We start from the raw sequence: 15,336 nt of genomic DNA, 5'->3' as shown, positions 1-15,336 counted from the left end.
GGAAGTAGTGACATTATGAAATGCTGACTTTGATGGAAAGGTCTGCGGGTGTCATGTTACATTTGCAGAGCCCCTGATGTACCTAAACTGTGGAAACCCCCCACAAGTGACCCCATTTTGGAAATTAGACCGCCCAAGGAACTTATCTATATGTGTGGTGAGCACTTTGAACCCCAAGTGCTTCACAGAGGTTTATAACGCAAAGCTGTGAAAATAAAAAATCATTTTTTTTCCTCAAAAAATTATTTTTGAGCTCGCAAACTTTTATTTTCACAAGGATAACAGGAGAAATTGGACCCCAAAATTTGTTGTCCATTTTGTCCTGAGTACGCTGATACCTCATATGTTGGGGTAAACCACTGTTTGGGCACACGTCGGGGCTTGAAGGGAGTGAGCACCGTTTGACTTTTTGAATGCAAAATTTGCTGGAATCAATGGTTGCACCATGTCGCATTTGGAGACCCCCTGATGTGCCTAAACAGTGGAAACCCCTCAATTCTAACTCCAACCCTAACTCCAACACACCCCTAACCACAGCCCTAACCCCAACACATCCCTAACACTAATCCCAACCCTAACCATAACCCTAACCCCAACACACCCCTAACCCTAATTCCAACCCTAACCCTAATTCCAAACCTAACCCTAGTTCTATCCCTAACCCTAATTCCAACCCTAACCCTAATTCCACTCTAACTCTAATTCCACCCTAACCCTAATTCCAACCCTAGCTCTATTTCCAACCCTAACCCTAGCCCTAACCCTAGCCCTAACCCTCGTTCCAACCCTAGCCCTAACCCTCCTTCCACCCCTAACCCTAACCCTAATGGAAAAATAAAAATAATTTCTTTATTTTATTAGTTGTTCCTGCCTATGGAGGTGATAAACGGGGGTTTATTTACTTTTCATTCTATATTGATCACTGTGATAAACTCTCACAGTGATCAAAATAAAATGAATGAATCTGCAGCCGGTGGGCGCACGGCGCATGCGCCCGCCATTTTCCAAGATGGCGGCGCCCATAAAGCAGGACCGCGGGACACCGGGAGCAGGAGAGGGACATCGGAGGTATCAGGGGGGTCGGAAGGTGGGGGGAGCCTAGAGAAGGGGGAGGGGAGCAGATGATGACGGCGGCGGCACATTGCCGCTGTCAGTCGGTATCGGGGCCGATCGGCCCCGTGAGTCGTGGGGGGGTCGGATCACGGTTTCCAGCCATGTCCGATGCTACTGCAGCATTGGCCATGGCTGGATTGTAATATTTCATCAATTTTCATTGATGAAATATTACTATCGCTCTGATTGGCTGTTTCACTTTTAACAGCGAATCAGAGAGATCGTAGCCACGTGGGGGTGAAGCCACGCCCCTTATGGTGAAGAACAAAGCCCTCTGTATCTGCAGGTCGGGTGACCTTTCAGTGACCTAGGTCACCTGACCCGCAGGGGGGCTTTAAAGTCATGATGCTACATAGGCATCATGGGTCGTTTTGGCACGACTTTTCATGACGCCTATGTGGCGTCAAAGGTCGTGAAGGGATTAATTTATGCTTTTCAAAGTTGAACAAATTCTTTCATCAGGAGAAAACACAATTATTGTGTTTCCATCCTGATGAAGGAGTTTATTCAACTCTGAATTGCATAGACAAACAAAACTGCTCATTGTTCAACAACATCATTTCCATTGGGTGTCTTCTTCACCACCAGCACAGGAAATTTACCTCTATATCTCTTCCTCCAATTCAGTTTGAGATTCTTGAAGACTTCCATCATTTGAAGTGAAAAAAATGGAAGTGACACAATATAAGGTATCTGACAACTTCTTTCATTGTAAACGAGCCTAATTATCATTGCCTTCCCTCATCTATCTTCACCTAACATGGAATTTCTTGACAATTTTGAGATTACATATTTATCTATATCAACATACCATATGTAGTTGGAACACTAGCCGGCCGCGGAGGACTTAATGAATTGTTGTACATGGCAGCATCTGTTGACATTGAGGAAACATATTGGTGAAACACGATGAAATACTTTCACATATAATTTTGGAGATTTATAAAAGAAAATAATTTGTCCAGTATAACTAACTATATGTTCACTATATAAAGTATTCCCTGATACTTTCTTCTGGGGAATATGAGTGCAGAGAGAGCTAGTTTAGGGAGAGGACACCCCAACAAACCAAAGACACAGTGGACCTTTGATTGGCAACTTCTGCTACTTAAACAAGGGATCCCTAAAAACTGAATCTTTAAGGACCTGTGGAAAATGACACATTTTTCAAGTCTAGTAAAACCTTTATTAGCAGATCAGATTGTGTTCTTATTACTTACCAGACTGGAAGGTAATCTCACTAAACATCATCCAAGAGTCAGCAAAATAATACTGGCACTTGATAGCTCTGGCCATACGGTTATGAAGTTGCACAGTGACATAACGGGCACTGGGATTGGCATCATCCAATATCAAGAGTGAAATGACAGAATTTGCTTCCCATTCATTTGCTTCCGACCTAAAAAAACACTGCACTTCCTTGAAGATCTTCACACCCTTTGAAAACATGTTATTGCAATGAACCTGCAAAGTCCAGGAACAATGTTTTTACAGCTGAAAATGTATTTTCATGAATTTAAAATATATGTGCATTAATTTAATTTTGAATGTCATTTGAAATTGATTATCATATTTGGGACTCAATTCATTATTTGCGTTTTTGTCACCTATTTTTTTGTCCTGTGGTATTCGCTGATGTTTTCTTTGCACCATATTCATCAAAATTGCACACGTGGTTCATGATTTTTGCACACAATAAAAAATGGTCTTTACTCCCTGTCTTTAACTGTTGCTGTGACTAAAAAGGGCAAAAAGTTCCATGTTTTGCAAATTATTTTAAAAGTTGCACAAAAAATTCTTTGACACATAGCATCGACACGGGAGTATATTTGCAACAAATTTTATGACTTTTTAAAATTTCCACCCACTGCGGTGAAGTGAAAAAGATAAACTATCACATGTAAGACTTCAAAAAAGGCGCAAATAGAAATATAAATTAGGTGCAAATAAAAAAAAAGCACAAAACACTTAAAACTCAAAACTTAGGCATGAATGCAATAATGAATTGAGCACATAGTTTTTAAGGCAACTCAACTGACATAAGTCATATATAAATAACCTAGGCGTGGACTTACAATCGTGAGACTATTCAAGGTTTTTAATTTATGTACAGTGCCATATAAAAGTTTTGGAACCCCTAGACAAAACGACTGTTATTGTGAGCAATTAAGGAAGTTGAAGATTAAATGATCTCTAAAAGGACTAAAGTTAAAGGTGACACATTTCCTTTGTATTTTAGGCTTTTAGGCAAAAAACATATATATTTTCATGTTTTACATTTTAAAAATTACAAAAAATAAAATGGGTACATACAAAAGTTTGGGCATCCCTGGAAATTTGTGTGCTATGATAACTTTGACCTAAGTTTCAGACCTTAAAGGGAATCTGTCACCTCATTTTTGGCATATGAGATGCGGCCACCGCCATCAGGGGCTTATCTACAGCATTCTGTAATGCTGTAGATAAGCTCCCGATGTAACCTGAAAGATAAGAAAAACGAGTTAGATTTACTGCAGAGTACTGCAGTGTGCAGGCACCGTGAAAGGTCAGAGAGTCGTGGCAGCAGTAAGGAGGAGGACGTCATCGCTAGATGATGGGAGGCACCGGACCGCGACACCCATAGGACCAGACCCCCGGGTGATTATAATCTAACTCGTTTTTCTTATCTTTCAGGTTACATAGGGGGCTTCTGTAATGCTGTAGATAAGCCCCTGATGGCAGTGGCCACATCTCATATGCCAAAAATGAGGTGACAGATTCCCTGTAAGTAGCCTGTTAGGGTAATGGATTAGTCAATATCATCGTTAGGAAATGCCAGATGATGCAAGTTTCCCAGCTTTATAAAAACCTAATCTTCACTAACCTTGTGCCAAAAAATAGCAACCATAGGTTCTTCTGAGCAACTACCTAGCACTTTCAAAATGAAAATGGTGGAGGTTCACAAAGCAGGAGAAACCTATATAAAAATAACAAATCATTTTCAAGTTTCCCTTTCCTCAGTTGAAAATATAATTAAGAAATGGCAGTTTACCAGAAGAGTGGAGGTCGAGATAAGGTCTGGAAGACCGCGCAAAATTTCAGTGAGAGCTGCTCATAGGATTGCTAGAGATGCAAATCAGAAACCCCGCTTGACTGCAAAGAGACCTTAATAAATTTTTAGCAGACACTGGAGTTGTCGTACATTGTTCTACTGTTCAGAGACATTTGCACAAATATGGCCTTCATGGAAGTGTCATAAGAAGAAAATCTCTCCTGTGTCCTCAACATAAAATTCAGCATCAGAAGTATAAAAAAGGGCATCTAAAAAAGCCTGATGCATTTGGGAAACAAGTCCTGTGGATCAATGAGGGTAAAATAGAACCCTTTGGCAACAATCTGCAACGATATGTGCATAGAAAAAAGGGAAAAGAATTTCAGGAAAATAACATCTCTCCAACCATTAAGCATGGGGATGGATCAATCATGCTTTATGGTTGTATTGCTGCCAATGGCATGGGGAACATTTCATGGGTAAAGGGAAGAATGGATACAATTAAATTTCATGCAAACATAACACCATGTTTAAAAAGAGCTGAACTTGAAAAGAGGCTGGCTTCTACAAATAGATCATAATCCTAAACACACGTCAAAATCCACAATAGACTACTTCAAAAAGGTGCAAGCTGAAGGTTTTACAATGGTCCTCGCAGTTCCCTGATCTGAACATCATTGAAAATCTGTAGCTAGACCTCAAAATAGACGTGCACGCAAGACGACCCAGGAATCTCACAGAACAGGAAGAATTTTCCAAGGAAGGATGGATGAAAATCCCTCAAACAAAAACAGAAAGACTTTTGGCTGGCTTCAAAAGGGGTTTGCAAGCTGTGATACTGCCAAAAAGGGGTGCTACTAGGTACCAACCATGCAGGGTACCCAAACTTTTGTATAGGCCCATTTTCATTTTTGTAATTTTTATAATGTAAAAGATGACTACATATATACACTGTATAAACACACAGACACACACAACATGCTTAACTGTTCACAATAACATTAATTTTGACTAGGAGTTTTACATGCCACTATATTATTGCATACGCAGAATTACAACCACTGAAATAGAGTTAATAAATCTAGATACGTGACAATCTCCCTTGTGAAAATGATTTGGCTAAAATTATGTAGAAATCATATGGTGAGATGTATAATTCACACTGAAGACTACATTTATCAATTCATTTGTGCCTGTTTTTTTATGCATTTTACTCCATTAAAGTGATCTATTTTTCTTCTATGCAACATGTTTCTAAACCATTTATATCAGAATTTAAAACTCATGTTTTTCTTCATCAGGTTTTATGCAAGGTACAGTGTTAATGACAGTATCTACAGTGAAGGAATTGATTATTTCATCTCTTGCTAATTTTGTAAGTTTGCCCACTGACAGTCTAATTTTAAGGGTAGGTTAATTTTAACATTGAGAGATAGAATATCAAAAATAAAATCCAGAAAAATCACATTGTATAAATTATATAAATTTATTTGCATTTTGCAGTGAGAAATAAGTATTTGATCCCCTACCAACCATTAAGAGTTGTGGCTCCTACAGACCAGTTAGACACTCCGCATCAACCCATTACCTGCATTAAAGACATACACAATAGTCCTCAACAATAACAATCACCCTTTACACATGGGTAGCACTTGTTGAAACAGAGATTAACACAATTATATTTGTACATCCCAGTATATATTTGGGAACAAAAACAACTGAAGTTACTAAATAGAATGTTTAGACATTTAAAATATTGAATTTTATTGATCAACACAAAAATATATTTACTCAGAATTTTACAGAAATAGGCACATAAAAAAATGAAGGCTGAGATAAGAACCCACCTGAATGATGGTGAAGTCAAAATATGTTTTTTTCTCTGAAAAAATAACTCAAGCTAGACTATTTCCATATATTGAGAAAGTGCTGGAGCTGTAAACATATACAAACTAAAGTGCTTAGTGCAAATGCATAGTTAATAGTCAGGTAAAAACTCTTCCTTCATTTTTTTGATGATCCTAATGAGTTCAAACTACTATGATTCCAAAACTCTTTTACACATATGAATACTAACTTAGTAAACTTTGATGCTGATTATTTAACCCACTGTGGGTCTGTTTCGATGAATGAGGTTCCTTTTTCCCTAATATTTTGTGCTCATTATGAGATAGAAGCATTGTATATTTTATCATGGAATTTTTCTCATAGCTGGTTCTTATTTAATATGATGGTATGTTATGGCAGTAATGCCATCTAGTGTCACATGTTGAATAGCACATGGGCTTTAATTAGACTGAATATAATTTTTACATCTATTAACTATGCATTTGCACTAAGCACTTTAATTCGCATATGTTTACAGCTCCAGCACTTTCTCAGTATATGGAAAGGGTCTAGCTAGCTTGAGTTATTTTTTCAGAGAAAAAAAACATATTTTGACTTCACCATCATTCAGGTGGATTCTTTTCTGAGCCTCTGTACCTATTTCTGTACCTATTATTTCTGTAAAATTCTGAGTAAATATATTTTTTGTGTTGATCAATAAAATTCAATATTTTAAATCTCTAAACATTCTATTTACCGTATTTTCCGGCGTATAAGACGACTGAGCGTATAAGATGACCCCCCAACTTTTCCAGTGAAAATAGAAAATCTTCTTAAAAGTCGGGGGTCTTCTTATACGCCGTGTGTCATTTTATACGCCGGGTGCGGAGCAATCTGCATATAGTGGGGGAGTGGTCCCAATGACGAAGGGAGGGGGTGTCTCACGGCAGATGTAACTGGAGTTATCATCCCCCTTTTACCTCATTGGTGGCAGTAGTGCTATCTGCGGCTCTGTGCTGGGGGTCGGCAGCGGCGGAGGATCCTCTTGTGTAGCATGGGGCTCTGTGCTGGGGGTCGGTGGCGGCTCCTCTTTGTGCAGTTGGGGGACGGCAGCGGCTCTATGTCCTGTGTCGGGGCTTCGCCGGCATATGCCCAAAGCTCGGAGGCCTCCGGCAGCTCCATTGCTGTGATGCGGTGGCCTCCGGGAAAATGGCCGCTGGAGCCCGCTCGAGCTCATATTCAGATCTCATCTCCCTAGATCTTGGGAGATGAGATCTGAATCTGAGCTTGCGCGGGCTCCAGCGGCCATTTTCCAGGAGGCCGCCGCATCGCAGCAATGGATCTGCCCGGGTCCTCCGGGCTTTGGGCATATGCACAGAGCCCCCATGCTGCACAAGAGCCGCCGCAGCTGCCGACTAGTTGTAAGTTGTAGCAAGAGTGGACCCTCTGGGTCGCGGTACCGGGACCCCTGGGGCGACCTGGCCAGGTGGTGCCGACCCCTATACATGGACCATTAGGAGCAGGCCCGAAGGAATCAAATACCGAGACTGCTGATACCAAAAGGGGCGGCTCAGGTGCGGATGAAGCAACAAGGCGGAGGGTCAGTGACCGGAGTCAGGAGCGACCGGAGTCAGGAGCGACCAGACGGGGCTAGATTACCGTACAGGAAGGCACATGATGATCAGGTGCCTCCATGAGGGGGGAGCCGCCTGATACACCCTGTGCTGGAGCTTGATCGCTCCACAGGGGTGGTGCAGAAGGGGTTAAGTGAGGGGAAGGGCGCGTGTCCGCGGCCTAAGGCGCATACCTGGAGCAGGAGCAGGACAGGAAGAGGAACTCTCGTGCTGAATCCCCCGGGCTGCAGGACAGGAGGCTGGGGGTGTCGCGCGGCGGCCAGATCGGTAAGTGGTGATCCGAGGGGGAACCCTGGGAGCAGCAGCAGGAGGAGCGGGACCCGGCATGACAGGTGACGCCAGCTTTGACCTGACCGGTGGCGCTGGCATAACAGTACACCCCCCTTTACGTCTCCTTCTGAGATTGGCCAAGAATCTGTCCATGATGCAAGGGAGCATCAACATTCTATCGCAGTTCCCAAGACCTCTCCTCAGGCCCGAATCCTCTCCAATCGATGAGAAAAAAGGTCTTTCCCCTAACCTTTTTCATGGCCAAAATATCTCTCACTTCAAAGATGTCATCAGCCCCTACTGGTTGAGCAACAACGGGAGGCGCAGGGCAGAACTGATTGAGGATGACCGGTTTCAGGAGCGAGACATGGAAGGCGTTATGGACCCGGAGTGAAGCAGGCAGCCTCAATCTATATGCCGTATTGTTGATTCGTCCAGGAATCTCGAAGGAACCGATGTACCGGGGACCCAGCTTATAAGAAGGGATTTTCAAGCAGATGTGTTTGGTCGACAGCCAGACTTGGCTGGGACCCTAGGAGGTAGCGACCATGCTATTTTAGAATTTTGGATAACTAGAGGCGGAAGACCTGTGAAGACTCAGACGTCAAGGTTAGATTTCAGAAAGGCAGATTTTAAGGGATTCAGAAAGAGAATTGGAGGGATCCAATGGCTGGATAGCCTTAAAGACAAAAATGTCCAGGAAGGATGGGAAATCTTGAAAAATGAAATTCTCAAAGCACAGTTGTTAACAATTCCGAAAAGAGGGAAGAATAGGAAGCATTTAAGGAAACCAGGATGGATGAACACAGAACTTAAGCACATGCTAAAAAGGAAGAAAAAAGGTTTATAAAATGGAAAGAGGGAGGCATATCTAAAGAAGAATATAATGTTGCCTGCAGAACCTGCAGGGCACAAATCAGATTATCTAAAGCTGAAAATGAATTGAGGCTTACAAGAGATGTCAAAAGCAATAATAAAGGATTTTGGGGATATGTCAAAAGTAAAAGAAAAGTCAAAGATGCTATAGGATTTTTACAGGATGAAAATGATGAAATGGTAAGACAGGATGTTGAGAAGGCTGAACTTTTAAATTCCTATTTTGCATCTGTTTTCTCTCAGAAAGGAAATGTAACATCAACTGTTATTCACTGTCCTATTAAGGGAATAGAAGAATCCAGGATATCTATAAACAGAAAGATAGTGAGGAAACACTTAGCTAACCTAAATGAATTCAAGTCTCCAGGTCCAGATGAATTACACCCCAGAGTACTGAAGGAGATAGCAGAAGAAATTTTTGAACCCCTCTCCATAATCTTTGAAAATTCTTGGAGAACAGGAGAAGTGCCAGAAGACTGGAGAAGAGCAAATGTTGTTCCTATCTTCAAAAAGGGGAAGAAGGTGGACCCAGGCAACTATAGGCCGGTGAGTCTGACTTCTATACCAGGAAAGATCTTTGAACAAATTATTAAACAACATGTATGTCAATACCTGGATAAGAATGAAGTGATTAAACAGAGTCAGCATGGGTTTGTAACTAATAAGTCATGTCAGACTAATTTAATTTCCTTCTATGACGGTATTACTGATTGGGTGGATCAAGGAAATGCTGTAGATATAGTATATCTTGACTTCAGCAAAGCATTTGACAAAGTCTCTCATACAATCCTTATTGAAAAAATGACTAAGTATGGAATGGACAAGGCAACTGTTAGGTGGATTCATAACTGGCTTAGTGATCGGACCCAAAGAGTGGTCGTAAATGGCTGCACATCCAGTTGGAAGAATGTCTCAAGTGGGGTACCACAGGGCTCTGTCCTGGGCCCTGTATTGTTCAACATCTTTATCAACGATTTAGATGAAGGAATTGAGGGTAAACTGATTAAATTTGCTGATGACACAAAGCTAGGAGGGATAGCTAATACTGGAGGAGAGAGCGGATTCAAAAAGATTTAAATAAACTGGAGAAGTGGGCAGCAACTAACAGAATGGTTTTTAACAGGGAGAAATGCAAAGTACTACATCTGGGCAATAAAAATGAAAAAAGCATATATAGAATGGGAGGAATAGGGCTAAGTGACAGCACATGTGAAAAAGACTTGGGTATACTAATAGATCACAGACTGAATATGAGTCAACAGTGTGATGCAGCAGCAAAAAAGGCAAATGCAATTCTAGGATGTATTAACAGAAGCATACAGTCTAGATCACGTGAAGTCATTATTTCCCTCTACTCCTCTTTGGTCAGACCTCATCTGGAATACTGTGTCCAGTTTTGGCAACCACATTTTAAAAAAGACATCAACAAACTGGAGCAAGTTCAGAAAAGAGCGACCAGAATGGTGACCGGTCTGCAAACCCTGTCTTATGAGGAAAGGTTGCAGGATTTGGGAATGTTTAGTTTGCAAAAGAGAAGACTGAGAGGAGACTTAATAGCTGTCTACAAATATCTAAAGGGCTGTCACCTTGTAGAAGGATCAACTTTATTCTCATTTGCACAAGGAAAGACTAGAAGCAATGGGATGAAACTGAATGGGAGGAGACACAGATTAGATATTAGAAAAAACTTTTTGACAGTTAGAGTGATCAATGAGTGGAACAGGCTACCACGAGAAGTGGTGAGTTCTCCTTCAATGGAAGTCTTCAAACAGGCTGGACAGACATCTGACTGGGATGATTTAGCGAATCCTGCTTTGAGCAGGGGGTTGGACCAGATGGCCCAGGAGGTCCCTTCCAACTCTACGATTCCATGATTCTATGATTGTATGATTCCTGTATGGTATGGTCGAAGATCCTTCCATCTCTTGTTGGCATGTCTTTTCATCCGGACTGTGGCTTGTATGAGAGCCTCCTTGGTCTTCCTCCAGACTTGGGAAAACTCTTGGGAGAGGGCATCGGTGGCGGGTACGCCAGAGGATGAAGATACTGGAAGAGGTACACCTGGGTTCTGACCGGAGACCACAAAAACGGAGACTTGGTGGTGGATTCATTGGAATGACTGTTATGGGTGAACTCTGCCCATGGAAGATCGACCCAATTGTCTTGATGGGTGTTAGAGAAGTTCCGCAGGTAGGAGGTCAAGACTTGGTTGACCCTTTCGACTTGCCCGTTGGTCTGTGGGTGATAAGCGGAAGAGAAATCCAGAGATATGCCCAAGAGTTTACAGAGTGCTCTCCAGAAGCGGGAGGTAAACTGTACCCCGCGGTCAGACACGATCCGTTGAGGAAGCCCATGTAATCTGAAAATCTGATGAATGAAGATTTTAGCCAATTCAGGGGCCGTGGGCAAGCCAGGTAACGGAACAAAATGAGCCATTTTGGAAAACCGATCGACTACTACCAAAATAGTAGTGCATCCGGAAGAGCGGGGTAAATCGGTAACAAAATCCATGGCGATATGTTGCCAAGGAGCTTCGGGAACAGGCAACGGCTGAAGGAGGCCGGCAGTCAAGCTTCTAAGTACCTTGTTCCTGGCGCAAATTGAGCAGGAGGCCACGAAGTCTAACACATCTTGGCGGAGAGAAGGCCACCAGTAATAATGGGAAACCAGAGCAAGGGTCTTCTTGATGCCAACATGTCCAGCGATCTTGGAGGAGTGACCCCAGCATAGTACTTCTATCCTTTTGCCTTGCGGGACGAGGGTCTTGCCAGGCGGCACGGAATGAAGACTGACAGGAGCTACCGTGATAAACCGGGCAGGATCGATAACATGCAACGGAGTCTCCTCCGCTTCGGGTGACTGCAGGGAATGGGAGAGTGCATCTGCTTTGGTATTTTAGTCACCGGGTCAGAAGTGGAGCTCGAAGTCGAAGCGAGAGAAAAACAATGTCCACCTGGCTTGACTGGAGTTGAGTCTTTGAGCCAACTGAGGTAGGCCAGGTTTTTGTGGTCAGTGAATATTGTGAAGGGATGGACTGCCCCTTCCAGGAGATAACGCCACTCCTCTAGCGCCATCTTTATGGCCAGCAACTCTTGATCCCCAATTGTGTAGTTACATTCTGCGGGTGAACATTACTTGGAGAAGAACTCGCATGGAGCCTAGCGCCCAGTAGACGTCTTTTGGGAAAGAATCGCCCCAGCCCCTGTAGAAGATGCGTCTACCTCCAAGACGAAGGGCTTGCCGACCTCTGGCCGATGCAAAACCGGAGCCGTGGCAAAGGCCCGCTTCAGGGTGAGAAAAGCGTCTTCAGCTTCTGAGAGCCAGATGTTCGGTCTTGCTCCCTTCCGGATAAGGGTAACAATAGGCTTGGTTAAAGCGGAGAAGTGCGGGACAAATTGCTTATAATAATTTGCGAAGCCCAAGAATCGTTGAACGGCTTTCACTCTGACAGGTCACGGCCATTTGAGCACCGTGGACAATTTCTCTGGGTCCATTCGCAACCCCGAGTCCGTGATAATATACCCCAAGAAGGGTAGGGAGGTCTGTTCAAACAGGCATTTCTCTATCTTGGCATAAAGTCGTTTCTCCCGCAGGCGTTGCAAGACCAGGAGAACACTCCTGTGAGAGGACAGGTCAGGTGAAAAGATGATGATGTCATCTAAATATACCACGAGGCACGAGTACAGAAGATCCCGGAAGACGTCGTTAACAAATTCTTGGAAGACCGCTGGGGCGTTACAAAGTCCAAAGGGCATGACCAAATATTCGTAATGGCCATCCCGCGCGTTGAAGGCAGTCTTCCACTCTTCTCTGGCTCGTATTCGGACCAAATTGTAGGCCCCCATAGATCCAGTTTAGTAAAGATCTGGGCCCCACGCAGGCAGTCAAACAGCTCGGGGATAAGTGGTAGAGGATACTTATTCTTGACTGTGATGTTAATTAAGCCTCGGTAGTTAATGCAGGGTCAAAGGGATCCATCCTTCTTCCGAACAAAGAAAAACCCGGCCCCTGCTGGAGAAGACGATTTCCGGATAAAGCCCTTGGCCAAGTTCTCCCGGATGTACTCCGTCATGGCTGAGGTTTCTGCAGGCAACAATGGTTATATTCTCCCCTTGGGAGGAGTAGCTCCAGGAACTAGCTTGATTGGGCAATCGTAGGCCCGATCCGGAGGAAGGGTCTCACCTTCCTTCTTGTCGAAGACATCCGCTAACGAATGGTAGACCACGGGAAGCCCAGGAAGGTTCGTGGGCACTTGGTGCAGACTAGTACGGGTAATATGCAGCAGACACCGTTCTTGGCAAGAGTAACCCCAGCGAAGCATTTCCCCGGAGTGCCAAGCCAGGACTGGCTCATGCGACCTGAGCCAGGGCAGGTCAACGAGCAGAGCGTGAGACAAATTAGGCAAAACATAAAAAGCAATTTTCTCCCGGTGTAGGGCTCCGATTTGCATCTCCAGCTCGAGAGTGACTGTGGTGATGGAGACAGGTAACGGCTTGCCATCCACTGAGGTGATCATGGGTGACAACAGGAATCCGGAACTTGTCCACCTTTTCCTTCCGAATGAAGTTGCCTGCCGCACCCGAGTCCACATACGCCTCCACAGATCTACGCTCCCGACCTAGGAGAATTAAAGCTGAGATAGTAAGGGGTAGAGAGGGAACAGAGTCACCTAGGGAGGCCTTTCTTACCTGGCCTAGGCAGAGGAGTTTCCCGGCCTCTCCGGACGGAAACGCAGAAAGTGGTTAGTTCCACCACAATAGAGGCATAAACCTTGCTCTAATCTTTCCCTGCGCCGCAGCTCAGATAACTTTACGCGATCCACCTGCATGGGCTCCGGGGCAGAACTACTGGCAGGCTTGGTCGAACGAGGGCTAGGGACTGGATTAAACCTAGACGGGCCTCTCTCCCTGACAGTCTCGCGGGAGCATTCCTGGAACCGCAAGTCGATACGAGTAGCCAGGGATATAAGGTCCTCTAAAGAGGTGGGGGTGTCCCAACCAGCAAGCTTGTCCTTGATTTTCTCTGGAGCCCCTTCCAAAAGGCCCCTACCAATGCCTCATTATTCCACCCCAGCTCTGAGGCCTGTGTTCAGAAGCGAATGGCGTATTGTCCCACGGTAAGAGTTCCCTGTCGGAGATTGAAAAGGGACTCCATGGTGGAGACCAGACGCCCAGGCTCGTCAAAGACCCGGCAAAAGGTGTCCAGGAAGTCTTGTATGCTGGATACCACTGGATCATCCCATTCCCACAGGGGGTTCACCCATGCCAAGGCCTCCTCCTCAAGATGGGACACGATAAATGCCACCTTAGCCCTATCAGACGGGTATTGTTGGGGCAGGAGCTCGAAATGTAGGTGGCACTGGTTGAGAAACCCCCGTCACAATTTGGGATCCCCGGTTTACCTTGGAGGCTTCCCCAAATGTGGCAGTGGGTGAGGTGCAGGGTCGCGGGGCAGAGCAGAGGCTGCTGCAGAAGACTGCAGGGACTGCAAACGGTCATTAACGGACGCCATGTAATTAAGAATATGGGACTGTGTATCACGCTGCTGCACGAGTTCCTGCTGGAGTCCCCCGCCAGCAGAGGGGCACTCCCTGGATTGGAGGTTTGCATGGCGGATAACCGGGTGTCCATGAACTTCATAAAAGCCACAATCCGGGTTTGGTTCTCCCGCAAAAAGAGTAATTCTTTTTGGGTGGCTGCCGAGGCACCAGCGGGGTCCATGGCCTGATTATACTGTAAGGAGTAGCAATAGTGGACCCTCTGGGTCGCGGTATCGGGATCCCTGGGGCGAGCTGGCCAGATGGTGCTGACCCCTATACAGGGACCGTTAGGAGCAGGCCCGAAGGAGTCGAATACCGCGACAGATGATACCAAGAGGGCAGCTCAGGTGCAGATGAGGCAACAAGGCAGAGGGTCAGGAGCGACCGGAGTCAGGAGCGACCGGAGTCAGGAGCGACCAGAGTCAGGAGCGACCAGAGTCAGGAGCGACCAGAGTCAGGAGCGACCAGAGTCAGGAGCAACCAGATGGGGCCAGAGTACCGTACAGGAAGGCACACGATAATCAAGCGCCTCCATGAGGGGGGAGCCGCCTGATATACCTTGTGCTGCAGCTTGATTGGTGATCGCTCCACAGGGGTGGTGCAGAAGGGATTAAGTGAGGGGAAGGGCGGGCGCCCGTGGCCTAAGGCGCATACCTGGAGCAGGAGCAGGACAGGAAGAGGAACCCTCATGCTGAATCCCCCGGGCTGCAGGACGGGAGGCTGGGGGTGTCGCGTGGCGGCCAGAGCGTTATGCGGGGATCCGAGAGGGAACCCTGGGAGCAGCAGCAGGAGGAGCGGGACCCAGCATGACAGGTGACGCCGGCCCCGACCTGACCGGCAGCGCAGGCATGACAATAGTCATCAAGAAAACCATTGGTAGGGCTGTGGAGTCGGAGTCGGAGTCATGGAGTCGGGGTCGGTGCTCATTTTGGTGGAGTTGGAGTCGGAGTTGGAGTCAGTATAAAATGGACCGACTCCGACTCCTAAAATATATAATAAATTGGGTACAGTAGTAGAATGCAGAATGTGCTGAATATTTTTCATAG

At 45.1% G+C, this 15,336-nt stretch overlaps 1 protein-coding gene across 1 annotated transcript in view; it reads right to left on the bottom strand.

The window, feature by feature from the left end:
* The window catches only part of DDR2 (discoidin domain receptor tyrosine kinase 2), a 1,077,249-nt gene that overhangs the window by 243,256 nt on the left and 818,657 nt on the right, over positions 1-15,336 (bottom strand). The window contains exons 9-10 of the mRNA XM_073557968.1: positions 2,334-2,577; positions 1,925-1,987 (exon numbers count right to left, since the gene is read on the bottom strand). Coding sequence (XP_073414069.1) covers positions 1,925-1,987; positions 2,334-2,577 — 307 coding nt within the window. The remainder of the gene's footprint in view (positions 1-1,924; positions 1,988-2,333; positions 2,578-15,336) is intronic.

The sequence above is a fragment of the Dendrobates tinctorius genome, unplaced genomic scaffold (assembly GCF_039654945.1).
Source record: "Dendrobates tinctorius isolate UK_male_01 unplaced genomic scaffold, ASM3965494v1 ptg000012l, whole genome shotgun sequence".
Classification (NCBI taxonomy): Eukaryota; Metazoa; Chordata; class Amphibia; order Anura; family Dendrobatidae; genus Dendrobates; species Dendrobates tinctorius.
Note: the sequence above shows the minus strand (reverse complement) of the source record. Positions and strands in the feature narration are given on the sequence as shown.